Below are 26,331 nucleotides of genomic sequence, written 5' to 3'. Positions count from 1 at the left end.
GGGGGTGAAACTGAGTTCCTGACAGTTAGTCAGTCAGTCAGTCAGTATCTCCTTGCACTTTCCACAAGAATCACCGGGGTTAACCCCAGGACGCTGGTCTCCTTCTGTCTGGTGTAATTCAGCCCCCAGCGTTTCATCCTGCAATTCTAACAGGCTACAAGATTCAGTCTTATCCTGTTGCAGAGTGTTGCTGTGCTCTGTCAGGCAGCTCCACCGCAGAGGTCGCTGCATTTTAGTGCTGGTTTAAACTGATCTCGAAAGGTGCTGTAAAAGCCTTTGGTCTGAAAGCTGTGAAGTTGTGATCATTATGTTGCAGTTAATGGTTTGTAATTCTCTTTGCAAAATATAGTGACCAGAACTGGGCTAGGTTTCAGAGTAACAGCCGTGTTAGTCTGTATCCGCAAAAAGAAAAGGAGGACTTGTGGCACCTCAGAGACTAACAAATTTATTTGAGCATAAGCTTTTGTGAGCTACATCGGATGCATTCTGTGTTAGTTACTCCAGATTTACACGGGGAAACTGGGCTCCATGTTTGTGCCCAACAAGATTTAATAACCTGCATCCCCCACAAGTTTAAATCCCAGGCATGTTTTGAACATCTGTCCTGTCTCATCTAGCCCTGAGTTACAGGATCATTGTCCTAATTCCTGCTGTCCGGAGCCTCCCTAAGTCTCGTTCCCACATGGTGTTTACATTCCAGCAGCACAGTGGGATGGCTGGAGAGGACCTGTTCCTTCGGCACAGCTGCAGGAGGGAGACGGTCTAGCTGTGATCACTGCCTTGCAGCCAGTTGCTTGTTTGCACGGTGGTTCTCAGGGGTGCCCCGATATGCTGTATGCTGGCGCTGGGTGCTGGCAGTCTGAGGTGAAAGCTGGGACGGGGTGTGGGAGGGTATCTCTGCTCCAGAAACAGTCCCACATGGTATAAACCAGGTTCCTGTCTGCTCAGCCATCCCAGCCCCTTTAGCAGGATTTAAAATCTTCTCCTGCCTCAAGCACCCTCCAGTGAGAAAAACACCCCCTTGGCACCATGCTGAAATTAACTAACTGCAGTGCAAATTTGGCTTGTTCCCTTTGGCCCTCTGGTGGCCCCTTTGCCCTGCTCCACCCTGCTATGGGATCAGTTTGACAAACCAGTTCAGAGAAAACAAGAACCGTTCCAAATCCAGATGCCTCAGGGACTCTGAGAGCCTGCACAGGTATTTTTCTTCTGTCATTTTTTTCCACTACCTCGATTCTGACTGGAAGAGTCAAAATCTGATGGGGAGGCTTTTTCCCTGGTATTTCCAGTCCTGGCCGCAAGTAGGAATGACTGGGGAAGCTGGTTCCCAGCATCGCCAGCTCCGGTATGCAGACCCCAGCGGTTTGGAAGCTTCAGATAAGCAGCATCTGTATTTAGAGGATGGGGAGGTGGTTTCAACCTTCAGGCCAGGGGCTGCTCGTGATTCTTGAGGTTCTAAACCATGGCCCTGGGGGTGACTGTATTAAAAAGGATGTTTAGAAGATATTTAATGGTGAATTGAAAAAATGTCTCCCCGTGGCTTTTCAATGGAAGTGTCTGAATGAGCCCGGGCACTATGGGGAGGCAGATCTGGGCTATTCCTCACCCGCCATCTCTCCTGCACCAGCTCTGAGCAGCTGCTGTGTGTTGTGTTCTGGAGCTGCTCTCTGTCTGTCTGTCTACATCACAAGGGAGGGGAGAGGGTGCTGGCTGATTGGGTGGCTCCTGGTGGCTTTCTGCACCTTTTAAAACACTTAGCCAATGCAAGGGGGCAGAACAGACCTCAGCCTGTTCCCCAAAGTATTGATTGGGACCCTGGACCTTTCTGAAATAACACATTTGAGCCTCAGGCTGAGAAAGTTAACAATGACTTCTCTAAAGCTTGCACCAAGAATGACAGTCATACCTAGCTCTTATCTAGTGCTTTTCATCTTTAGGTGTCAAAGCACTTTACAAGGGAGGTCAGCATCATTATTCCCATTTTACAGATTGGGAAACTGAGGCACATGGCAGGGACGTGACTGTTACCCAGCAGGCCAGTGGCAGCATCAGGAATTTAACCCACGTCTCCTGAGTCCCAGAAATCTCTATTCTTAAAACAAAAATCCCCACCTATATTGCAGGCTCTTCCTTTGGAGATGTTGACTTTTTTAAAAAAATCAAATTTGAGGTTCATTGCCAACTTGCAAGCATTAAAAAAAACCAAACAAACCACAAGCCAGGTTCCGGCAAAATCCTGGGACTGGCTAAAAATCACAAGATTTTAAATAATAGGTTCTTTTTATTTACTTTCTGAGCAAAGATTCTGACATAATTTTGTGACTCCGGTAGCTGGGGCTTTAAGTACAACACCAACTGCTGGGAGAGTTGGCAGCTCTGCCTCCCCAAAGCTGTTTGTTCACTTCTTGCATTTCGGGCAGCTCAAGCAATGAAATAAGTCTGGTCAGTTTCACATTCGTTTCAGGACCCTCTTGCTTTTCCGTTCTCATGCCCTAGCATGAGGCCACAATGTTTGGGTTGCAAATAAATGGCAGAGGAATCTTCCGTCATTTAAAGGGGCCCAATTCCTTTTCATCTGAATTGTTGGGGGGAAACATAATCAGGAAACATTTTAGCAAAAACTTGACAAACCTTAAATCTTGGATCCAACTTTTCTCTGTAATTGGCAAAGAGCCACACCGCTGCTGGCTGAGGGGGAAAACCCTGAGTAGTTTCCTGCTGGGTGCTGTTGAATGATGCTGGCATAATTTCTCCCATTCGTCTGGGTCCTGGAAGGAGCCGTGGGGGGCAGAGAGCCAGCATGGGGGCACAGGGCCTGTGCAGATCCTGTGGGAGGGAGTTTGTGGGTCGTGGAGCAAAATCCCCTGCTTGTTCTTTGCAGTGCAAACCCCTAAGGAATGTTGACAGTGAAACTCCCCTCTGGCGTTTCCAGTCCTTCAGGCATGTTGTTTCCATGTCAAAGAGAATCGCCGGGTCTGATCAATAATTCAGCCATCAGTAACTCTCATGGTAAATTAGGGAGTGGGAATGGGGAATCCCATGGCTGATACCCTTTGATACCTCTAGAAGATCCCCTAGTGGTTCTGTTCTTTGCTTGTTATTAAAGGGCCAACCATCTATTTGGTGCTCCTTGTAGATTTCACCCTTCGCCCCACACCTGCGCACACATGCTAGGGGCTGCTGGGAAATCACCGGTGCCTTGCTGTTAGTTTCTAAGTGAGTAAGTTTCGGAATGATGGTTGCGTGTGCAGTGCCTGCGAGCACCCCAGGATTTGCTGACCCTGCCCCGCCGCAGCTGATCCAGGAAGTGATCAGCGGCCTTTCCAGTGCTCACTTCGCAATGACAGGGGTGCTCAAGCAATTGGGTGCCAGGGCTCGGGGAATGGTTTTGCATTCATAACTGCTGCAGCAAGCCCAGAGGTGCCAGGGCTATGAACTGCCCACGCGTAGAGGTACCTGGCACAAATTAAGCACTGGGCCTTTCCAGGAAAAGGGAGCCATCCTCGCCCAAATTGGCAAGAGCTCTTAGAGCCACATCTTCAAAATGGGGGCTGGTAGTCCGGTTGTGGTCAGTTCTTCTGTCTCTTTGCACATGCACAGTTAGACCTTTGGCACCCAATGCTGTTTGCGTCTGCACACTTGAGGCTACGTGTTCCACGAGTATCGGCATACTTAGTGTGAAATTGATGCCCGAGTAGCACAAGGCTTCTGCATGACGTGAGCTTTGTGCAGATGCTTCGCGCAGTTATCAATTTCACCCCCAGAAACTTCTGCATTTTCTTTTGTAAAGGCCGTTAGCATTGGGGGTTGTGGCGAGGTTTGGTCCCGTGCTCTGTAGATGGCGGTCACTAGGAAATGCTGCTTGTCTGGCATCACATGCTTATTGCAGAGAGTTTCTATGTAATGTAAATAGTCCTAAATGTAATATCCACAGGAATGTGCATGTGAGCGCATGTGTGTACACGGGCGTGGTAAGTAACTCAGATGCAAAAAAGCGTCTCACAATGTCAGACCCCGTCGCTCTTTATCCAGGAGTCACTCTGAAAGCTGATTTCAATAGCAGCACGGTTGCTCCATCTGAGGAACAACAATGAAATAAAAGGAGCGTCCCTCCCAGAGTGGAGGCTGGGGCAAAGTCCAGGTTGCAGCCAGCTCTTTATGGAAGTGGAGCCATGGGGACCCCGTAACCATTATAGCCCTGCCAGGTACCTATTGTATCCAGACCTTTTTTAACACAACTCACTAAGCCCTTTGCCATGGTAACCCAGCAGCAGAGAGTTCCATGGGTTGGTTGGATGCCATGTGAGAGATTCCATTGGGATTTTTTGCAACCTTTTAGGTTTTCTCCAGTGCTCTTTGGACCTTTTAAGATGGGAGCCAACAAACAGGGGCTTTTGTGCAGGCTGCGATATCATTATTGTCAGGCGCTGCTGGTGAATACTGCAGTAGCTTTTAATATTGAGGGTGACTGGCAGACACTAGTCGGCCCGTTCTTTTTATAGTCCTTACTCCTTTCCAACCCAAACCATCCCATCCTCAACAACAGCAGCTAGGAGTCCCAACAAAGATCAGGGTGTGACGCTTCCCGGGGGACCCAGGGCTCGGAGGCACCTTGCCCTTAGTAGGCGGTCATTTTGTCTGTGCCTGCTATGGGTCAACTCCCCAACTCCACTGGCCATGGGCAACACAAGCACTGTCCCTCTCGGCCTACGCAGGGCTCTGGTGTCTCTCTGCGGGCTAGCAATAGACATGCTCCAACCCTCGAGCCCTCCAAGGATACGTGTGGGGTAAAAGACCTGCTGCACGGCCATGGCTGGCAAGGGTCAGCTGACTCAGGTTTGGGCTGAGAGGCTAAAAATCGCTGTGTAGACATTCAGGCTTGGGTGGGGACCTGAGCTTTGAGATCCTCCACCCTCACAGATTCCCAGAGCTCAGGCTCCAGCCTGAATATCTACACAGCGATTTTTCAGCCTCAGAGTGCAGGCCAGCCATAGGTTTTGTATCCCTGTGTAGACGTACCCACAGTGTCTCCCTGGAGTGTCCAGCCCCTGATCCACTGGGCACTCACAATATTCATGATCCACTGCTCCCAAAGGAACAGGACACCCCAGCATACCAGGTCCACCTCAGAGCATCGCTCTGCTTCACTCACAGCACTTTGATATGCTTATAGTGAAATCAAGTATAAGTTTATTTAACAGAGCACAAGAGATTCAAGGGATAGGAATTAGGCGTATTGGAAACAAATGGTCACATATGAAATAAAATTAGAACAAGCATTCTAAAGCCTGGACTTAGGGCAGGTCTGCACTTACAGTGCTGTAGCTGCACTGCTGTAATGCTTAAGTGAAGACACTCTATGCTGATGGGAACATAAGAACGGGTCAGACCAAAGGTCCATCTAGCCCAGTCTCCTGTCTTCCGTGACCTATGCCAGGTGCCCCAGAGGGAGTGAACAGAACAGGGAATCATCAAGTGATCCATCCCCTGTCGCTCATTCCCAGCTTCTGCAAGCAGAGGCTAGGGACACCATCCCTGCCCGTCCTGGCTAATAGCCATTGATGGACCTATCCTCCATGAATTTATCTAGTTCTTTTTTGAACCCTGTTATAGTCTTGGCCTTCACAACATCCTCTGGCAAAGAGTTCCACAGGTTAACTATCCGTTGTGTGAAGAAATATTTCCTTTTGTTTGTTTTAAACTCTGCTGCCTATTCATTTCATTTGGTGGCCCCTAGTTCTTGTGTTATGAGAAGGAGTAAATAGCACTTCCTGATTTACTTTCTCTACACTGGTCATGATTTTATAAACCTCAATCATATCCCCCCTTAGTCGTCTCTTTTCCAAGCTGAGAAGTTCCAGTCTTATTAATCTCTCCTCATATGGCAGCCGCTCCATACCCCTAATAATTTTTGTTGCCCTTTTCTGAACCTTTTTCAAGTCCAATATATCTTTTTTTGAGATGGGGTGACCACATCTGCATTCAGTATTCAAGATGTGGGCATACCATGGGTTTATACAGAGGCAATATGATATTTTCTGTCTTATTATCTATCCCTTTCTTAATGATTCCCAACATTCTGTTCGCTTTTTTGACTGCCGCTGCACATGGATGGGAGAGCTTCTGCTGTCTGCATAGTTAATCCACCTACCTGAGAGGTGGTAGCTGTGTCGAAAGAAGACGCCCTCCTGCAGACAGAGCACCGTCAAGGGGCTAGGAGAGGGGGTTAAGGTTGGTATAACTACATTGCTCAGAGGTATGGATTTTTCACACGGAGTTCTACCTACATAGGTCTGTAGTCGCAAAAAGAAAAGGAGTACTTGTGGCACCTTAGAGACTAACCAATTTATTTGAGCATAAGCTTTCGTGAGCTACAGCTCACTTCATCGGAGTGTAGCTCATGAAAGCTTATGCTCAAATAAATTGGTTAGTCTCTAAGGTGCCACAAGTACTCCTTTTCTTTTTGCGAATACAGACTAACACGGCTGTTACTCTGAAATAGGTCTGTAGTATAGACCTGGCCTTAATTAACAAGATACTCTGCTTGTCAGTTTGCCTTCTAGACAACAGATTCAGTGTGTCTCTTTGCATTCCAAGCTCTCCCAGAACAATCTTTATTCATAAACAGGGCACCCCCCTGCTGTTTGCTTTTTCCTGTAGCTTTCCTCATTTGTAGATTTTGCAGTCTCTCAATTCACACCTGGCTCAGCATGCAGATAGGGCTGTGTGAGACAGACAATAGACAAATGGCCAGATGGGGAGACAAGTTACCTCCGGCCTGCAAGGAACATCTCTGAGGTCTGTCACCTCCTGGTGACCTGCCTTAACGCTAAGACCTTAAGAACGTATTTTTTTCAGTATAGATACAGAAATCCTTAAATATTATCCAGATACATTTTGCAATAATTATGATGATCAGTCAGCAACTGGCTCTCAGAAGAGAGCTCACATGCCCCCTTTCGTCAGCTATTATGCAGATATCTGACCCAGGACATCCGTGTACCACCCCATGCATTTCTTATGCCCTCTGCCAGTTAGCACCCAGGGGTCTCTGGGTCACAAGGGCCTCGTTGTGCTGGGCGTCACACTAACTAATAGCAAGAGACAGTCCGAGCCCCAGAGACCTTACAGTCTAAATAAGAGGGTAAAGGAAGGATAGCCAGCCCCTCTTTAGCAGTGGAGAGCTGAAAGCCAGATCCCTGGAAGTATCTAGGCACTGGAATCAATGAACCATTGCAACCAACGGGAATTAGGCACCTAAATACCTTGGAGGCTCTGGGCCAGAGAGACAAAGGTTATGTCGATGCTTCAAGTGAAGGTGTGATTGTAGCCCAGGTAGGTACATCTGGACTAGCTTTAATCTAGCTGCAAGCACCACTGGGAGTAAAGCTGTGCAAGCACGGGGTAGCAAGGCAATGCAAGCTTGCCAGGGCCTGGTTACTAGCTCATGCAGCCATTGTTACTTGTGTGAGGTAGCACCTACCAGCCTACGCACACTCCCGACATACCCCAACTGACCTACCCAAAGTCACCCAGTGACTGTGATAGAGGCTGGAATTGAACCTGGATCTCCTGAACCCAGGCCATGGGCTTAACCAAAGAGACACCACCCCTTCCTTCCTGGTTGACACCCAAGGGAGACATCTGTTTTGATTCAGTGGCCTGCTCGGAATCCAATGCTGGTTTCTGCTCGTCGGTACCATGCGGCTGGGCTGGGCTGGAACATTAGCAGAGCTGGCTGACTAGGTCGTCTTGGCAAAAGAGAAACAGAACATGAAACTGCTGGAGGAAACCTCTTGACATCAAAGTGATGTGCTCTCTTTTCCAGAGCGTAGCAGGGAGTTACACATCTCCGTCTTTAGGATGAAGGAGGTAGTTACCATAGTTACTGTTGTCATGTCAATGGCTACTGGAACACGGCCTAATAGCATTCAGGCAAGATTCACCACCCCATCTACCTGTGTTTAAAGACTGAGTGATTGATTTGTAAGTCTCTCTTCTCCCCTAGCTTACAACACTGTATTAAATTGACACACTCAGTGGTTAAGATCTCTTTGCAACAGCAGTAAATTTCATTTCTAACCCAGCCTTGCGGGGTGGGAATTGGCCGGTTTCTTTCTCTGAATGCGCTGAGAAACTCTGAGGGGAAACATTTATTATAGAGGATGGCAAATGTCCGAGAAATAGCTCTGAGATGACCCAGGCCAATAACACGCCAAAAAATATACAACCTCCAATCCTTCTATCCTCTTTAGAGAGCAGCTAGTGTCTGGGCCAGATCCTCAGCTGGTGTCAGTCAGCATAGTGCTACTGAAATCAGCGCAGCTATGCCGACTGAAGATCTGACCCGTCGTGTTTTTCTGCACATAACTGTCCATCTCATCACACTGGCTGGGTGCAGAATGCGTTTGTGTATAAATATAATGAAAAGGTTGTGCGTATAGAAAAGTCCTATCGAATTTATCCGGGTCTCTTTGAAATTAACCAGGGTTACATAGAACTTACACTAAAAACCTATTTGGTTTTATAGAGAAGAAATTACTTCCTATAGGAGATTTGGTTGTTGTGTTTTTAAGCGTCCTATAGGATTCTAGAGCAAGGCTAGAACTCTCTGTTACATTCTGTAGGATGTGTCAAAAATCCTATCATCTATTCCGGGGGTCGGCAACCAACGGCCCGCGGGCCAAAGGCGGCGCGCGAGCCGATGTTCCGTGGCACTCACACTGCCCGGGCCCTGGCCACCGCTCCGGGGGGCTCTGCATTTTAAATTAATTTTAAATGAAGCTTTTTAAACATTTTAAAAACCTTATGTACTTGACATACAACAATAGTTTAGTGATATATTATAGACTTATAGAAAGAGGCCTTCTAAAAACATTAAAATGTATTCATGGCGTGCGAAACCTTGAATTTGAGTAAATAAATGAAGATTCAGCACTCCACTTCTGAAAGGTTGCCGGCCCCTGCCTGGTCAGTTCTATATGGCTCTTCCGTAGGGGGAGGTGGAAGTGTGTGAGGTGGTGTGGGTATCTGTGTGCTGGGGGAGGGGGTGGGTATCGGGGGGCGGGACCATGGGTGTGGGAGGTGAGGGAACAGGTGGAGCGGTGGGAATGGGGAGGACTCTGTATAGATGATGATGTGAGTGGGATGTTTGTATGGGAGCAGTGGAGTGTGGGTATATGGTGTGTTGGGTGTGGGAGTGTATCGGGTGTGTGTAGGGATAGGGGTTTGTGGGGAGTGGGTGCTCCCTGAACATGTGCTTTCGCTGGGCTGTTAGCTCAGTCCCCGGAGTCTTTTCTCAATCCCGGCTTTCTGGACAGGGAGGAGTCGTTGTCTAGTGGTTAGAGCAGGACTCAGGGCTCTTGGGGTCTCTGCTGCACTGCCAGGGATTCACTATTGAATCGTGAGAAAGTTACTTACTTTTCTGTGACTCAGTCTCCTCATCTGTAAAATGGGGATGATAGTTCTGGCCTTTGGGGGGCGGGGAGCTTGTGAGGTTTGATTTATTCCTGCGTGCTCCCATGGCAGACAATGGAGAGGGATGCAGTGCCATCATTCTCAGACCCCAGCTGTGTGGGGCATGAGCCGAGGGGCTAGCCTGAGCCATCACTAGCTTCCCAGGGCTCTTGGCTGAGGATTTGGATGCGCTCTGTGTTGCTGTTGGATTGACGGCCTCGGCTGTAGTTCCTGGTCATTGCACCCAAGGTCCAGAGGGGAGACACAAAAGGGATCATAAACAGCTGTGATTGGCTTCTGCTTTTGAGTTGGGGGATGGGAGGGTCTTTCCAAGCTCCATTAATAACCAGAGGACAGGGGGTTCTTTGAGGTCCCCAGTGTGGGATCTTTGTTGTTGGCTTGTGATATTGTATTTAAAGCCATCAAACCTGTGCCCAGATCGCTTAGCTCCGGGTGGGGTTTGTCTCCATCTCTCGCTAACAAACATGATCGCCGCCGAGAGGCTGAAAACCAAGGCGATGAGGAGTCACTGGCTGTGGGATGATTTACCCTGGCACTGGAATTAGACCGACACCCAGGTATGGCACAAGGCCGAGTGATAGAGCTGTGAGTGGGATAACTGAATAGTGGTTGCATTAGGCCCTGGGCTGCCTGTGACCACCTCACTAAGCGCTGTGACACTATCATCTTGCTTAAGCTAAACAGCAGCCGGCTGGTCTGTATTCGGATGGGAGACTCCCAGGACTGGTACTGATGGTTCACTGCTGTGCTGTGCCCATCCTTCAGCTGCATGTGGTGTTTAAAAGTGCTGGAGCCCTTTTCTCAAGGGGTAGGATGGTTAATCCTCGTGACTTGGTCAAATCCCATTTTACAAGGAATCGTTATTCCCGTCCATAAGGCCTTTCCCACGGTCACGCATCCAGACAATGGCAGAGGCACGTCGAGAACCCTGCCTCCCTGGCTTAGAGCACAGCCACTGGCCTGCGGGAGCTGGGACCCTCCGGCTAGCACAGCCGACCTGGGGAAGCTGTGTTCAGAGCCAGCAAGCTACTGCTCTGTCTTCTGCTGCTGGCCTCTCCATTCACAGAGAATGACAGTGTAGGGAGAAGCCGTGATCCCAGCTACCGTGAGCTCCAAGCCTTCGATGAAGCCCAGCTAACCTCCCAGGATGATACTGGCCGCAGATTCAGTTTGTCTAATTAAGCCCTTGTCTGATGTGGGGAAGGCAGCTCGGTGCTAGTTAATGAAACCCTCTGTCAGGAGGCATTCACCAGTGAGATGTCGTTTTATGAATGGGAGTCGCTCTTCCTTGGCATGCACAGCTCCAGCCGGGTAATTGACTCTCCTGTGCAGCTCTCTTTTCCATTCTGCACACCAGCACCTGCCAGAGAGCTGGGGGAGCACATGAGAAATGCAGCTGCACCTCACCCCGCTGCACAGGGGTTTTGCATTAGGTGGCTGGTGCTGGGGGTTGAGTTGACCGGGGAGGGGGTAGCTCAGAGGGCAGCAGGGGAGCTTGATGCAGCTGTCACTTGGGAGGGTGAGGACTAAAGCCTAAAGCCTGCTCCTGCGTGCTGTTTAGCTGCTGAGGTGGGCAGCTGCAGGGGCCTGGTAGCTGGCAGGTTATTTCCATCGGGAGCTGAGCTGCCCTGGCTTGACGGCCTGCCAGGGATCCTGCAGCTCTGTACGTGCCAGGGTGTGCAAGGTTGCAGCGCCCTAGCTCGACTGACGATGGAGGTGACCCGGGGGTGCACATAAGCATCAGCTCTAGGCATTGCCATCTGCACTGCCTGCCCATCACCTTCACTGGCAAGTGTGCTGGGTAACGAAGGGGTGAGACATGGGCATGTCTAAGGAGATGGATTCATGTGACTGAGGGGCTCACCTCTCTGTGAGAGCCTGGCTTTCCACGTGTGGTTCTGTCCCCCTTTGGTGGCTGGCTACAGCAACTATAATGGGCCACTACCTGACGTGAATTAGTTACTTTCTCTCCACTGAGGGGTCATGCTTCTGAGGCTGAAGGTCCAGGTCCCATTCCTCCTCCCTCTATGCAAGCGGCCCTAGATTTGTAACATATACAGAGAGCAAGTGACGGAGCTGGGAAGAGAACCTAGGAGTCCTGACTCCCAGGCCGCTGTTCTAACCATTAGATCACACTACCTTCCAGAACCCAGGAGTCCTGCCTGCCACTGTTGCAGCTACCAGCCTGTACTCTTTCACTCCACGGTTGTGGCTGGCACACTTGTTGTTTGGCCATGTGTATTCATAGAATCTCAGGGTTGGAAGGGACCTCAGGAGGTCATTTAGTTCACCCCCCTTCTCAAAGCAGGACCAATCCCCAATTTTTGCCCCAGATCCCTAAACGGCCCCCTCAAGGATTGAGCTTACAACCCTGGGTTTAGCAGGCCAATGCTCAAACCACTGAGCTATCCCTCCCCCTCATTATTATAACCACGCAGCCCCAATGTGTGGTACAGACAGGACATTTGTGATCAGAAAAGCATTGTAGCCTGCGCGTGGACTTCCGCCAGCTCTGAATCTGCGGCTCAATCTGATCCCTCCCTCCCATGGCGAGACAGGGAAGTTCGGGGAATCCTCAGTCATTTCTTTGATGAGACTTCTGAAGCTGTGGATGTTTTCACTTGCCTGCCTAGTGGGAACAGACCTGGCTGGAGCTGAGCTTGGGAGAGCTGGCCAGTGGGAGGACAGGGTTTCTTCAAGGTCTTAACTGAGCAACCAGAGAGGTCACTTCCCGTGGCTGATGATGCAAGAGGAGTGGGGTCACTTGGCTTTCCAGGCCTCTCATGGCTTCCTTTGGTTGGGAAGCGATCTGCAGATTGGTGTGTGTTTAGCTCAGCCACCCTGGCCCTGCCCCTGTCTCTTCTGGGAGCAGGTCCAGATGCACATGGCCCTGCGTTAGTGACTCATGTGCGTGGCCCCATGTGTGACCACCCAGGTGCCCCTTCCTGGGACCAGCTCTGCAAGGAGGGGGGGATTGTGGGTGAGGCCCAGGATTGGGAGTCAGGTTTCTATTCCTGGCTCTGCCAGAGACCTGCTGGGTGGTACTGGACAAACTGCTGTCCTTCTCCGTGACATTTCCCCTCCTGCACAACGGGGTGATAACACAGACACGACGCAGGGGCTGAGGCAAGGTTGACTCCATGGGCAGGTGTCATAGGCTTTAGACTTTTAGGTCAGAAGGGATCATTATGATCATCTAGTCTGACCTCCTGCACAACGCAGGCCACAGAATCTCACCCACCCACTCCTATAACAAACCCCTAACTTATGTCTGAGCTACTGAAGTCCTCAACTCGTGGTTTAAAGACTTCAAGGTGCAGAGAATCCTCCAGTAAGTGACCCATGCCCCACGCGGCAGGGGAAGGCGAAAAACCCGCAGGGCCTCTGCCAATGTGCCCTGGAGTCTAATTTCAAGTCTAAACTTCTTGATGGCCAGTTTATATCCATATTTTTTCTTTTTTCTTTTTTTGGATGCCTCGCGGCCCCCATCTCAAATGCTTTGAGATTCTTGGATGGATGTTGCTGCAGAGGGACAAAGTATTGCTGAAGAACCAGCTCAGAGTCCCCAGGCCATCCCTCATCTGCATTAAACTAGAGCTGGAGGCAGCAGGGGAATCTCTTATCCACTTCCCCCTCTGCTTCCCTGCTGCTTCGGAACCTGCACCCTGGTTTTGGTTCTGCAAAGCCCCAGCGTTGCCATCCCACGCTTCTGCCAGACTCACTTGTGGGTATGTTGCTGGTTCCCTCCCTTCCCCCTTGGCTGAGGTCGGTTCCCTCCAGGCTCAGAACGGTGCCAGTGAATCGTCTTCTGCTGGATGTGCCAATCGTGCACTAAGGGGCACTGCCAGTCCCTTAAAGCACATAGGAATTGCTTTAGGAGCGACCTCTGGAGGCTTGAAAAGGAGAGAAGAGGGAGAGAGAGAGAGAACTCTCCCTTGTCTCTGATAGGTCTTGTTTCCTCGTCTCTGAGCAGTGGAAGCATTGCACAGCTCCGGGCCATGCATATTTTACTACTGTCGCACTACAGTGCTTGGCAGCCACAGGCGGTTATGATGGGGACTTGTACAGGCCTTAGTTTGGGCGCTGAGCTGACGGGCACTCAGCAAAGGCTGGGGCCATTGGCAGCTTCTGCCTCCACCCTGACTTGCTATGGGCTGGCTTAGTCCTGTGTCATTTCTGGTATACAAGCCGTATCTGGGTCTGGTGGGGAGGAGCTAACAGAGCCCCAGGTAGTCGGGGAAAGGACTTGAAGCTGGCTTTTCCCATCTGACAGCTTTCATCTGCTTGGCCATCGCTGAACATGGAAGGTACATCCCCGTATCGTGTGCAGCTGCCCTGCGGCATCAGAGGCACTGAGATCCAATACTCCTGCAGGGGCCACAGCACATTTCCAGTAGGCTGCAGCCACACACACCTGCGGGGTTTGTGCATGTCCCAGGTGTGTGCCATGCCAGTGCCAGAGCAGTGCTCCTAGAGCGAGATGAGCTTGTGACATCCAGCATATTGTTCCCAGGGCCTCGCCCCATGCCAGCTGGTTCCCGCTTACCCATGGGGGTAAACGTCTGTTCCCCGTTGACAGGAGATTCCTGTTCGATGGGGGGAGACCCCAGCCCACAGTGGAGTCCGTTAAGGAGAGAACGTGATGTAAGAAAATCTCTGCTCTGCTGCAAACTGTAGCATCTAAAGACAGGACAAGGCACCTCTTTGAAATAGATCTTGGCTTAGCTACAGTGGTAATGTGGTGGAGAGAATGGATTCCCACCCGCATAAAGCAAACAGCCATCGAAACACCGTGACACACTGAAGGGATTGATCTATTATTATTTGTTCAACAGAAGCACGTAGAGCCCCCAACCAAAATCGGGGCCCCATTGTGCAAGGTGCTTCATGGACACACAGCAGGAGACAGTCCCTGCTCTAACACAGCTTTTTCTTTCTGAGGCTCCCCAACATGCTATAAAAACTCCACGGCCCACCTGGGCCAGAACAACTGTTTTTCCTGCATATAAAAGCCAGGGTCAACATTCGGGATAGCAATCAGGGCAATAGGCCCACAGGGGGGCCCCGCAAAGCTTAGTTGCTCAGGCTTCGGCATCAGCCGGATGGCAGGGCTCGGGGCCCTGGGCTTCAGCCCCATATGGCAGGGCTTCATCTTTCTGCCCGAGGCCCCAGCGAGTCTAATGCTGGCCCTGCTTGGCGGACCCCCTGAAACCAGCTTGCGCCCCTCCAGTGTGCCCTGGACCCCTGGTTGAGAACCACTGCTCTAAAGAGTTTGCAATCTAAACAGACTAGGCAGGCAAAGGCAAACTGATTTGCCCAAGGTCACACAGTAGATCAGTGGCAGAGCCAAGAATAGACCTGGGGTTGCCTGAGACCTGATCAGCTAGAACAAGCATCTTCTTAGGGCAGTTGGTTTAATGCTGACATTCTGTGGGTGCTAGCTGAAGCCCTAAGGAGCTGAATGAATGAAATGAATTAGTTGCTCTGGCTAAAGGAACTCCTGGCACTGCTTAGATGAATAACTAAGAGCCTGTTCCTGGTCCCATTGAAGTCCACAGCAAACCCCCTACTGAGTGCGTGGCTGTGGGATCGAGCCCTGGCAGAACAATAGCATCAATTTGTGCCAGTGAGCAGTGTTCTAGGGCACCCAGGCGCTGGTTGTAACTGATTGGCTTGTCTGTTTCACAGCTGGAGGGTGCAAAAAGGGAAAGATCACGGTGGGGCTTGGTGTTTTCACAAGCATTTGCACCTAAGTTCAAGCAGACTTTGGCTGACATTAAGGAGGTAAAAGGGACCTCACCCTTCTTCTAGAAATCTAGTCTCCCTAGTCATCCCCTCTCCCCTGTGTAGCAACAATCACAGCTTGTTTATTATCATAACTAACGCAATTTGCAGTCAGTCTAGAGCGGTGAACAGTAAATCCCAACTCCCGGGTTCTAGTCCCGACCCTGCTACTAACTTGCTGTGCAGCCTTGGGCAAGTTGCTTCATCTTTCCCATTCTATCCAATTGGGCTCATGAAACTCACCTGCCTTTTCAGAAGCTTTATGACTTATGCGATGAATGTGTAAAGTGCTTTGAGATCCTCTGGTGGAAACGGCCGCTGACAGTGAGAGGTGCAATGCGATGGCTCCTAAATGAAGAGTTCCTCTGTGCTCTGCTTTGCTCCATTGTTCACCTCATACACGGAGTGAGACTGTCACATGTCGCGCAGTGCGGGCCCTCACGTGCCAGGAAGCGGGGAAGCCCCAGAGCCACTTGTGGTGTCTGGTTTTGCCATGGCGCCGGTGCATGACAGCCCGCTCTGTAAACAGGACCAGTGATCAGAGCAGGCAGTCCAGTACCGCGGACTGCATGCTGGGCAGGAGATAATGAACCAGCGAGTTGGCCTGCTATGAATTTCACAGTAGCCTCCAGGAACAGAGCCAGGCTATGGATCTATTTCCTAAATTGCCTTGCCAGTGTCCAGGCTGCCAGTCCAGATCTCTTCAGCCCTGGCTTTCTCCTGGAGCTGACCTCTGCGGCCATGCCAGTTGCGCGCTCACGCTGGCCCTGGGGTGAGAAATGCGAGTGAGCCGATGCACGCTGGCATGCTTGGCTGTGGCTCCTGGCTGGGTTAGCTAAGAGGCTTCACTGGAAGGGCTGGTCGTTCCGCTGTCCCTTGCAGATGGCTCATGTGGGGTATTTCTTGTTAGCTACAGACACAGAGACCAAAGCGCCATCCCCGGGAGATCAGTGCTGTCCCCTGCGACTCATGGAGCAGTGGGGCTGGGGAACTGGCAGGGGAAGTAACTTTGGGGAGGATTTGTCTCTTGCCAAGTAGTCTGCACAATGAGCCATGGGGATTCCCTGCCTTCCCCTGGCACATGGGGCGCTATCCCATACAGTGCACACCAGTACAGGGGCTCACAGGCTTCGTTATCTTAACACAGAGAGTGTCTCATTGATGCCTCCCCTCTGGCTCCCCAGCTCTTGCTTGGCCCCCTGGCTCTCCTCCAGTTCCCTGCCCCCTCTCCACCCGGCATCTTGCCCACACCTCACCCGGCCTCCCACCTTCTCTCCTTTTCATAGTCATGTCACATCTCTGTGGCAGCCACAGCAAGAGCTGATATGGCAAGTAACAGCAGGGACGTGCCTGACATATTTTTAGCTTCCTTGAATGCGGTGTAGCAGCTGGAAAGAGGAAGGAACCCGCGCCGTGAGGTCAGCTGGCTCCGCGCCCCCCATTGTCCACTGCCCACAAGTGCAGAACATCTGCTCTCAAGCTTTGTCCACTTTGGTTTCCAGCATCTCCCCACCGCCTGCCTGCTAGTTGCTGTCACCACTCTAACCTGCAACGAAGCAGCCTCAGAGGCAGAATGGGTGAGAGTCACTGACTGGCAGGCTGGGATATTGATCCCCCAACATCTGATTCTGGCATCATGGGCATTTGCCTGAAAGGGTGGGGAGAGCGAGGAGGTGTTTTGGCATCAAATCCCGGGGAATGCTCTCAGGGGATGTTTTATTCATGGTGAGTTTGTGCTTGCACCTGTTGGAAACTCCCATGAGAGAGGGGCTGGGGGGAGCTGCTGACTTTGTTTCTCACTTCCTCTCCCAGGGAAGCCCACGGCGTTTGCAGAACGCAGGCCGTGAGGATGTGAAGTGGAGAGAGGATTGAGAACAGAGCAGGGAATTTGGTTGCTTGAACGGACTCTTTTCCGGCACAGAGATGCGGGGGGTCTAATTCCAGACAAGCACAGAGCAAAAGGAAGGGGTCTCTTGCTCCATCCTTTGGTGTCATGCTGTGAGCACCTGGAGTGTGTCAGGATTCACACGTGGGGGTGGGAGTGGAGGTGGGGGAGGTAATGAAAATGCTTTGTCCTTCCATCCAAAGATCTTAAGCACCCTGTAAAAATCAATGAACTGAGCCCTGCAACCAGCAAGCCCCCCTCCCTGAGTTCCATCCCTATTATCCCATCACAGCTTGGGAACCTGAGGCACAGAAGGGCTATCAGGGCCTGATTGTCAGAGGTGCCGAGCACCCATACTGTGCATTGACGTTGGCTGGAGCGGTGGGTGCGTGTGTCTTCCGGAAATCAGGCCCTAAGGGATTTGCCCCAGCTCACGTAGCAAATCAGTGGGAGAGCCCAGGAGTCCTGACTCATGTTCCCATGAGCAGCACTGCCTCCCTGGTAGGGACTGAGGCTTCAGATGTTGTTGGCCTGCCTTCCAACTGCTGTGCATGGACTGTCAATATCTTTGGGACAGGCGAACGGGGCTCCTTGCACACCGCTAAGAGCTTAAAGGGCTACCGTCTTCTAAAACGGCTAACAGCAACCTAAGGAGGGTACAGAATTATTCTGCCTGGTAGATCACATCCACGCACCTCTGTGAACTTATTACTGCAGCTGGTTTTAATTAACACTTCTGCTCTTAGCACTGAATGCTCCCGTAGGTAGCAACACCTTATATATTTACCTGCTGCCTTTGCATTATCTTACTGGGAAAAGCGGAGCTTGAAAATCCCTTCTCTCCAGCAGGATGGGGCTGTAGTTATTTATTTTCAGCACGAAATCAGAGCCCTGGAATTTATCCGATGTGGCAGGAAAGCACTTAAGGACCAGTGGAATTTCAAGGCTGCGGGACTCAGTGGGTGTGCGTTTCTCTATGTATGAGAGCATATGCCTTGCGAAACTCTAACAGCTCCCGCAGGGAGGAGATGTTGACTTTATTTTTGATCAAGTAAAGAATCATTAGGTTTTGCACTATCACTGACAAAATGGTAAATGCCTCATTTTTGTGCCGGGGCTGGTCAACTTCCATGACAGTTTTGCAGGGCTGAATATTACGGAGGTATAAAATGTACTGGTCCACCTTCCTTGCCATTACAAAGCTGGTAATGGGAAAATAAGCTATATTTTCCTTGCCCATCAAAAAATATTACTCCAAACACAAGTAGGCTGCTAAGATTATCTGTCTATCTGTCTAATCTAATCTATCCTATTAAAAAAAAATCAAGAAAACACAAGGGCAGGGGGGAATTGAAGCCAAGTGTGTAGAGACAGGAAGGGGCTGCAGACACAAAAGCAGTTCTTGATTGGCTGCCTGAGGGTGAGGATTAGAAATATTCCTGAGGATGGGCACATCCGGTTCTAGGCTTGTTAACTCTCAGGGCAGAATGTTACCTCTACCCATGGTAGTGCCAGAGCCGGGCTTCATAGTGTGGTTCCCACTTTAGACCCCAAAGGCACAGCCATGCCCCTGAATCCAGCAAGGAATGAGCTCATAAAACACCCTCTGAGATGATCCCCAAACACAGCTGATCCCTAAAGGGAATTAAGTGCCCAACTGCCAGTTTAGGCACCTAAACCCAAAATATAGATCCCGAGAGCCCCTGTTCAGCTGCTGCCTAGCCCTGTAGGCACCTAAATTCCTACTGTGCTCTGGAAACTACGCTAGTTCTCTAGAACTGCAGAGAAGGTAAATGACTTGCTACTGCTCCCAGCTGTGTCTGTTTTCCTTTAGTCCAAGGGGTAGATGTTCCATGGACCCATGTGCTGGGTAATAACATGAGAGGAATGCACGCTTGGAAAACAAAGCTGGCTATTTATTAGGAGAACAGTTTACAGAGATGTTGCAACTGCAGCCAGCATTCCAGCCATGTGCACACAGACTGGCTTCCTGGTGCCTCCTCCAAAGTCTTCCATCTGGCAACCCATGCTCCTCCTTTATAAGACCCGTACAGGTTGTGAGAGCAGACACCTGAGTGGTTAGAACTGCAGATCCTGGCTTCTAGTCCTGATTCTGGTGTGATTCATCTAATAATTGTGTCTGCATCCCTGGATTCATTATATGCTTGTTCACGGTGCAAGCTTTTTGCCTTGTACAAAGTTGAGCATATACATAATAAAGTATAATAATTCAGAAAAAGAAAAGGAGTACTTGTGGCACCTTAGAGACTAACAAATTTATCTGAGCATAAGCATTCAGTGCATCCGATGAAGTGAGCTGTAGCTCATGAAAGCTTATGCTCAAATAAATTTGTTAGTCTCTAAGGTGCCACAAGTCCTCCTGTTCTTTTTGCGAGTACAGACTAACACGGCTGCTATTCTGAAACCTATAATAATTCAGAAATCAGAGCCTCCTGCTGCAAACAGTCTCCCAGTTGTTAAAATGTTGGTGTCCACCCTTCACAGCCAGAGTCTCAGCAGCCATGCAGATTCCTAGACCAAGCAGTGCTGCTGTCAATCACTGGGAAATAAGCTGCTGTTGGTAAAGCACCTGGGTGTGCGTTGTTCTTAATTCTTCTTTCTTTCCTAGAGACTTTGGGCATCTGAGAAGGGTTGTCACTCAGGAAATATGGGCTGTTCTGGAGTCTGTCCAAACCTGACATTGATCCTAAAAGCAACGCACTGTGAGGTTTGAAAGCGGCCATTATCCTTCTCCGCAGTTTCCTTGCTTGTCACAGCCTCTGCACCTCCAAGTTCCTCTGCAGGCTGGAAGCAAGACAATCTCAAACAGGCTGTTTCTGTTTCATTTTCTGCCCTAGGCACAGGGGGCAGCTCTGGAAATCTCATGAGAGGCTGTTTCAAACCCCGCGCTGCAGATTCCAGAGGAGAGTTTGGCTGTACAGATGGGCGGAAGGAGGGTGTGATGGCTAACATATAAGCAGGCTTGGCAGAATGTGATTTTTATTTTGGTATAATTTTGACAGATAATGTCAATGTTTATATTTAAGCTTTTTTAAAATTACTTTTATTGATTTTTAAATTTTCACAGTTGCAGACAATTCTGCCGGGGTGGCCAGGCTACATTTAATGTCAGACGAGATTCAAAGAGTTAGAGCTTTATAACTGTTAAAACACGAACAGGCAACATTGCATGTCAAAATATATGCTGTAAATATCCTTAAATCAAAGGGACTGTGTTCTCAAGAAGTATTTGTCTTACTTTGCCTCTCTGTATATTTTGATTATTATGGATGGAAATATTTGTTCTTTGCTTTGTGGCTGCACGGTGAAATCGACGTTAACTGACATAGTGTCATAGCACACTATAACTGAACAATTACTTACCTTCTCATTTTGACCATGTAATTATAAAATAAATCAAGTGGAATATAAACATTGTACTTACATTTCAGTGTACGGTAGATAGAGCAGTATAAACAAGTCATTGGCTGTATGAAATTTTGGTTTGTACTGGCTTCGTTAATGCTTTTTATGGAGCCTGTTGTAAAACTAGGCAAATCTCTAGATGAGTTGCTGTACCCCCTGGAAGAGCTCTGTGTACCCTGGTTGAGAACCACTGGTCTAGGTTTACTTAATCCTGCCTCTGCTTGGGGGGCTGGACTAGATGACCTCTTGAGGTCCCTTCCAGCCCTACATTTCTATGATTCTATGCAATCATGTCACTGCTCTGTGCCTCAGCTTCCCCAGCTGTGAATTGAGGATAATGCCTACCTCACAAGGGTGCTGTAAAGAACGGCTGTAAGCACACTGAGGTCCTCAGAGGAAGGGGACAATGATGTTCTTTTGAAGATAGTTTTCTGGTGGTTGGCAGTGATGTTTCTACACTGACATCACTCAAGAGGCCCACAAGACTCCCTTGCATTGCAGCGCTGCATCAGAACGCGATGATGTCATGATGCTATGGCCAAGCCTCCTTGCATCCACTGCATCGTTCTGCACCAATGCAAGCCCAACAGGAGTTCATCCCCTTGAACATTCCTAGTGAGGCGGTGACCTCATGTCACCCTTATGAAGTCCTACCTGAGAACAGCAGCAACAAATCCCACTGGTTGCAGAGCCATCTTTAATTGACTATTCCTGGCCGATCTTTTAGCCCAGTGTTTTGAAATTGCACCCCCTGGCCTCCCAAGGGAAGGGGGGCACCGTGGCAGCTCCAGGTTGCTGGTGCTGGAGTGTTTCAATCTGTTGTGCCAGCGAAATGGATCCAGGGTACAAGGATTGGTTTGCACGTGCCTTTCCTTGGTGGGGGTGGGCGGGGAGCTGGCCACGCTATGCATCAGCTCAGGAATTCCTGGAACGAGCTCTCCTTGTTTTGCTTTCCCATTCCAAGCACAAGTAGCCAGTGAGTCAATGGCTGGAGTTGCCTGGTCTGGTTCCAGTAAGCAGGGAATGAGTTTGACAAGAGGTCTGCCCATCTGGCTCTTGTTACTGGGAGGTTGGAGGGTCAAATGGATGGAATGTGACCTTATATGGAACTCTGGAGTCTCTAATAACTAAGCTGCCAGGATCTTCCGCTAGCCAGCCATGCCTGCGGACAGTCACCCCTGTGCAGAGGGCCTGCACAAAGCAACTCTCGTGATTTTCTTGTGAGTCTCACGATAGTTAGTGTAAAAAAGCCCCTGCTCCGGGAGGCATGTGATTAGGTGAGAATCTCAGTGTTCATTTTAAGAAAGAAAAGTAAGTGTCTGGCTGTCAGGGTTGCAGAGAGGTGCTTAAACATGTGACCTGAGTGCACCTTGGAGACTGAGTGCACCAAGTAGCATAAAAAGAACCCAAAGGTATTATTTTAAAAAAAAACAAGAAATCTGATGATCTTTAAGCCAAGCTCATGAGTTTTTGGAGCCTGATTCATGTTCTGTCAATGCTTGTGGTGAATAGTGCTGGCTCCGCAGAGAGGGAGCTGGTGGGATGCAGAGAGGGAACTGGTGTCTGAGCCTTGGTCTCGGCCTCTGTACAGGGGTGAATCTCACCTGTCGACTTTTGAAGTGACTACCAGGGAAGCCTGGGAAATCTGCCTTGTGAAAAAAAGGGTACCTGGAGCCGCAGCTTGGCTTGGGGCTTTTCACCTCTCCAGGGCATTTCCAGAGCAGCTTCCATCCCATGATTGCAAAGTGTTTCCCCAACATTAATGAAGACTTATAACACACCGCGAAACTGGTCTCTCTTGTAGCACATGGCTAGTGAGTGTATGCACCACTGTCCTCTACTGGGTGGAAGTAGAACTTTTCCGCTATGTGCCATAAGCCCTGTACTGCTACAAGCTGATGAGGATTTTTGTTTAGTCCAACCATCAGGGGCCTGGACTTACAGAGCAGGCGGACTGAATTTTATTCCTGCAATCCCTGTGGAGTTTTAAGTGGCCATAGCATGCAGAGAAATTCCTTGAGAGCTATCAATTTATTACAATATTATTATTTGCATGATACAAAGGGGGAAACTGAGGCACAGAGACGCTAAGTGACTTGTCCAACTACACACGGCATGTCAATGTGCGGTGAGGTACAGAACTCAGCCATTCTGACACTCCACCCCCGCTCTCAACCCTAGCCAGACAGTCCATGAGCCAGGACACTTGCACACGGTCCCATTTCCCAGCCCCATCAATGGGAGCCATTCAGAGAGGCACCGCTGGAGCCAGAGTTTTAACAAGACTGGCTGGGTCTCTGCTATGGCTGTTGGAAATCCGAATAAACTTTCCGTGTATGACTCTCGTGCGTCAGGCTGTGAAATCTGAACAGCCTGGCCCCCAAGTGCAGAGGGAGAGTCTTCGTGTGGCGGGGCCTGGGGCTCAGATCTTTACTCAGGGGCTTTGACTCCGAATGGCGCCCAATGAGAGAGAGAGAGAGAGAGAGAGAGAGAGAAGCCCATTTTCTCTGCAGTGTAGGTGTGCAGGGGATGTGTTTGTCTGCAGGAATCCCACCTTCTTGGACAGCTGTGAGCCAGGTTTCCTTCCCGTCGCTCTGGAAGTTTTCTTGATGTGCTGGATGCAATTGCAGAGCCCAATCCTGTTTGCAGCTCCCCTGGTCTTCAGTAGGCATGGAGGGTACTCAGCATCCAGTGGGATCGAGCCCTTCTTTTGGACAGGGGCTTCCAGAGTGAGGGAGTTAAATAATGCAAGTTGTGGCCAAAATATAACAAATGCGGGAGAGAGCAAGGGCAGGGCTGCACTTAAAACACTGCTTGGGCACTGCATGGGGGAAGCTCTCCCACCAACACAGCACTGTCTACCCCGGCGGGTTAAGGTTGGTGTAACTACGTTGCTCAGGAGTGTGGGTTTTTTACACCCCTGAGCAACAGTTTTACTGACATAAGTCTGTAGTGTAGACCTGGCCAGAGAGAGAGACTAACAGCTGCAAGCAAGGGAGAAAGAAAGAGTTTTAGCTGAGCTGGGACAGGGGTAAAGATCCAGGGAGGCTGTTCCAAGGTGCAGGATTGCAGAGGAGAAGGCTGTTGCACCAGCCTTGGTGAGATTGCAGGGAGAAGCACAGGGGAGGCCAGATAAGCAGATGCAGTGAGAGGAGCAGAGGGTGCTTCTGTCAGAGACAGAGACCATGTAAAAATGTACCAGCAATTGCAGACCTGGTTGCTAAGACTGCATGTGCAAATAGCACATTTACCTGGGCAAGTAGCTATGTAGCTGTCTGACTGCAGGGGGCGACGCCTGGTGTGCTCATGCGCTTACTGCAATCATGGCAGCTAGGCATGCAATTGCACAAACGCTTTTGCACATGGCCCTGCACTCTGAAAATCCAGCTCTAGAAGAGAATAACACGGACCCTCCCATAAGCTGTACAGCACTTTTCTGATTCTAGATGCCCTTTAAGGATATCTTTTAGTGGCAGACCCTTATTCTAAGCCCTACTGGCAAATGTGTCATTACCAATAAATCTGTGGCCGAGCGTGTTGGCTGATGGCAAGCAGAGACCCAGAGAAGCATAAAAATTTAGAGAGGGAGAAGGCCTATTAGGACGTCATCTTACCTACCTTGTCAACTGCACCCAGCACAGGCCTCCATCAAAGAGATGGATTCCTCCTTGATTGAATCAATCAAGGGGATGGATCGAAAGGCCCAGGAGCGCTACTGGGACCCTTAAATAGATGAAAGAAAAGAAAGGCCTGTAATATACACATGCGGGGTCCAGGACTCCCTAACACGTGGTCCGCTCTGACCGCTGACAGAGTGCAGGGCTTTGAGCTCTCACAGCAACAGCGCCCAAGCACTTGACATTGGGTTTGTGACACTGCAGAGAGGGTGGCGGCTTCTTCTGGTGTGTGTGATGCCCCCAACGTGGTTCCCTTCCACTCAGACCTCGGAAGGGGCATTATTTTATGGACTAGCCAGGCTCTCTATCTGAGGTCCCTAGGTGCTATAAACCTCCCGCCAAGCCCTCACTTCTCTCCCACCAACGCGCTATCGCCTTCCCCACTCTGCATCCTGTCACTTCCCCTGGGAAGGAGCTCCCTCCTTGCACTGGGCCTACACCGCTGGAGCAGACTTCAAAGGGAAATTGACCGGCTTTGGTGCGTTTCCCTTTGCTGTGCACTGAGCACCTTCTGCTCGCCTGTACCAGCAGCAGAGAAAGGTGTCTGGGCTGGCCAGCTTCACTGTGCGTTTGTACAGCACCCTGGGACCTGGATTTTGCTCGGCGCCTCTGCTGTGATGTTCATAATAATCACTGAGTTTCCCTTTGTAAGTTAATAAATTTCAAAGCACATCTGCCTCCTCCCTCCCTGCTCAAAACTTCACATTCATTTTGCCTGTGCAGTTCTAGAGGGAGCTGTACAATTCAATCTTCCCTGCAGAGTGAAGTTCATTGAATAAGACTGAGTTCCTCTTTGAAAATAGCGCAGCAGGAGGAATTTCAAAACTCTGGGATTGTGTATTATTTGTGGAGCAAGGACAGTGTCTTCCTCTGCATTCGGAAAGTGCCTGGAACATTTTGGACACTACTGCAATAAATAATGAATGATGATAATAATGCAGAGCATTAATATCTCCAGAGACAGAGGATCTAGGCCCAAACAGAGACCTTGGGTCACATGTTTAAAAGTGCTTAAGTGACTTAGGAGCCCAAACCCCATTTTTAGGCACTTAAGAGCTTAAATCCCATTGACTTTCAATAGGAGTTAGGATCCTAAGTGTCATTTTTGAAGATGGGGCTTATGATCCTAAATCACATAGGTACTTTGGGAAATTTTACCCCTTGTTACAAGGCCCCGCAGTGACATATGGGCATCAGCCTGCAGCTCCTAACAGTCTCAGAGGGGGTTGTGTGCATCCAGAACACATGGGCTGTAGGTGAGTGGCAGTGGAGTCCAATGGGTAGGACACTGGACATGGCCCCACAGATCCTGGGCTCTATTTCCAGCTCATTCTGCTCCTCCTCCCACCCTTTGTCTATTGCAGTGTATTACTCTTCAGCTGGGGGAGTGTTTCTAACTCTGTGTGCGAGCAGCGCCTAACACAGTTGAGCCCTGATCTGAGGTGGGGTCTTTGTGTGACGATATAATGCTGCTCCTAGTAAGTTCCCTACATGACTCTCTCTCTTCTGTTTGATTCCAGGCACAGCGCTGGCGTAATGAAAACTACGAGAGGCCCGTGGACCTGGAAGGGTCAGGGGATGATGACCCCTTTGCGGATGATGAAATTGATGATCTCTACTCGGGGTCTGGCTCGGGATGTAAGTATAGAGTAAAGGCCCCTAGGGGAGGGGATCAGATAAGAGATCCCTGGGTGAATCCTGGGAGTCTGCCGTTGCCTTCAACGCTCGGCCTATGAGGTGACTAGAGCATCAAGAGTGTCCTTTGTTCTGTGCCAGAGAAGGGAGTAAATTACACCTCACCCATCCCCGGTGGAGAACACTGGTCCTCCAACCCTCATCGGTTTGGGCACTTGCCCTCTCCCAGCCCCAGGGGGATTGTTTCTGCAGGGCGAGGTTCCCCTGCTGACAGCAGATCTTGGGAGTTCTGTGCCTGGCCTTCGCAAACAGGCTCTGCGACGTTTGCAGGTTACACGTGTCAGTATTACATGAAAATGGGCTCTGCCTTTGTGATGCATGGAAATGTGCGTCAGGGTGTCTGGAGTGGCTCACGGCTGTGGGTACCAGCCTCAGGGCTGGCTGTTA

The 26,331-nt window shown here is 50.0% G+C and overlaps 1 protein-coding gene across 1 annotated transcript in view; it reads left to right on the top strand.

Annotated features, from left to right (window-relative positions):
- SDC3 (syndecan 3) overlaps positions 1-26,331 on the top strand; it is a 193,292-nt gene that overhangs the window by 147,920 nt on the left and 19,041 nt on the right. Inside the window, exon 2 of the mRNA XM_048826201.2 lies at positions 25,770-25,887. Coding sequence (XP_048682158.1) covers positions 25,770-25,887 — 118 coding nt within the window. The remainder of the gene's footprint in view (positions 1-25,769; positions 25,888-26,331) is intronic.

Source organism: Caretta caretta, chromosome 19, assembly GCF_965140235.1.
Source record: "Caretta caretta isolate rCarCar2 chromosome 19, rCarCar1.hap1, whole genome shotgun sequence".
Classification (NCBI taxonomy): Eukaryota; Metazoa; Chordata; order Testudines; family Cheloniidae; genus Caretta; species Caretta caretta.
Note: the sequence above shows the minus strand (reverse complement) of the source record. Positions and strands in the feature narration are given on the sequence as shown.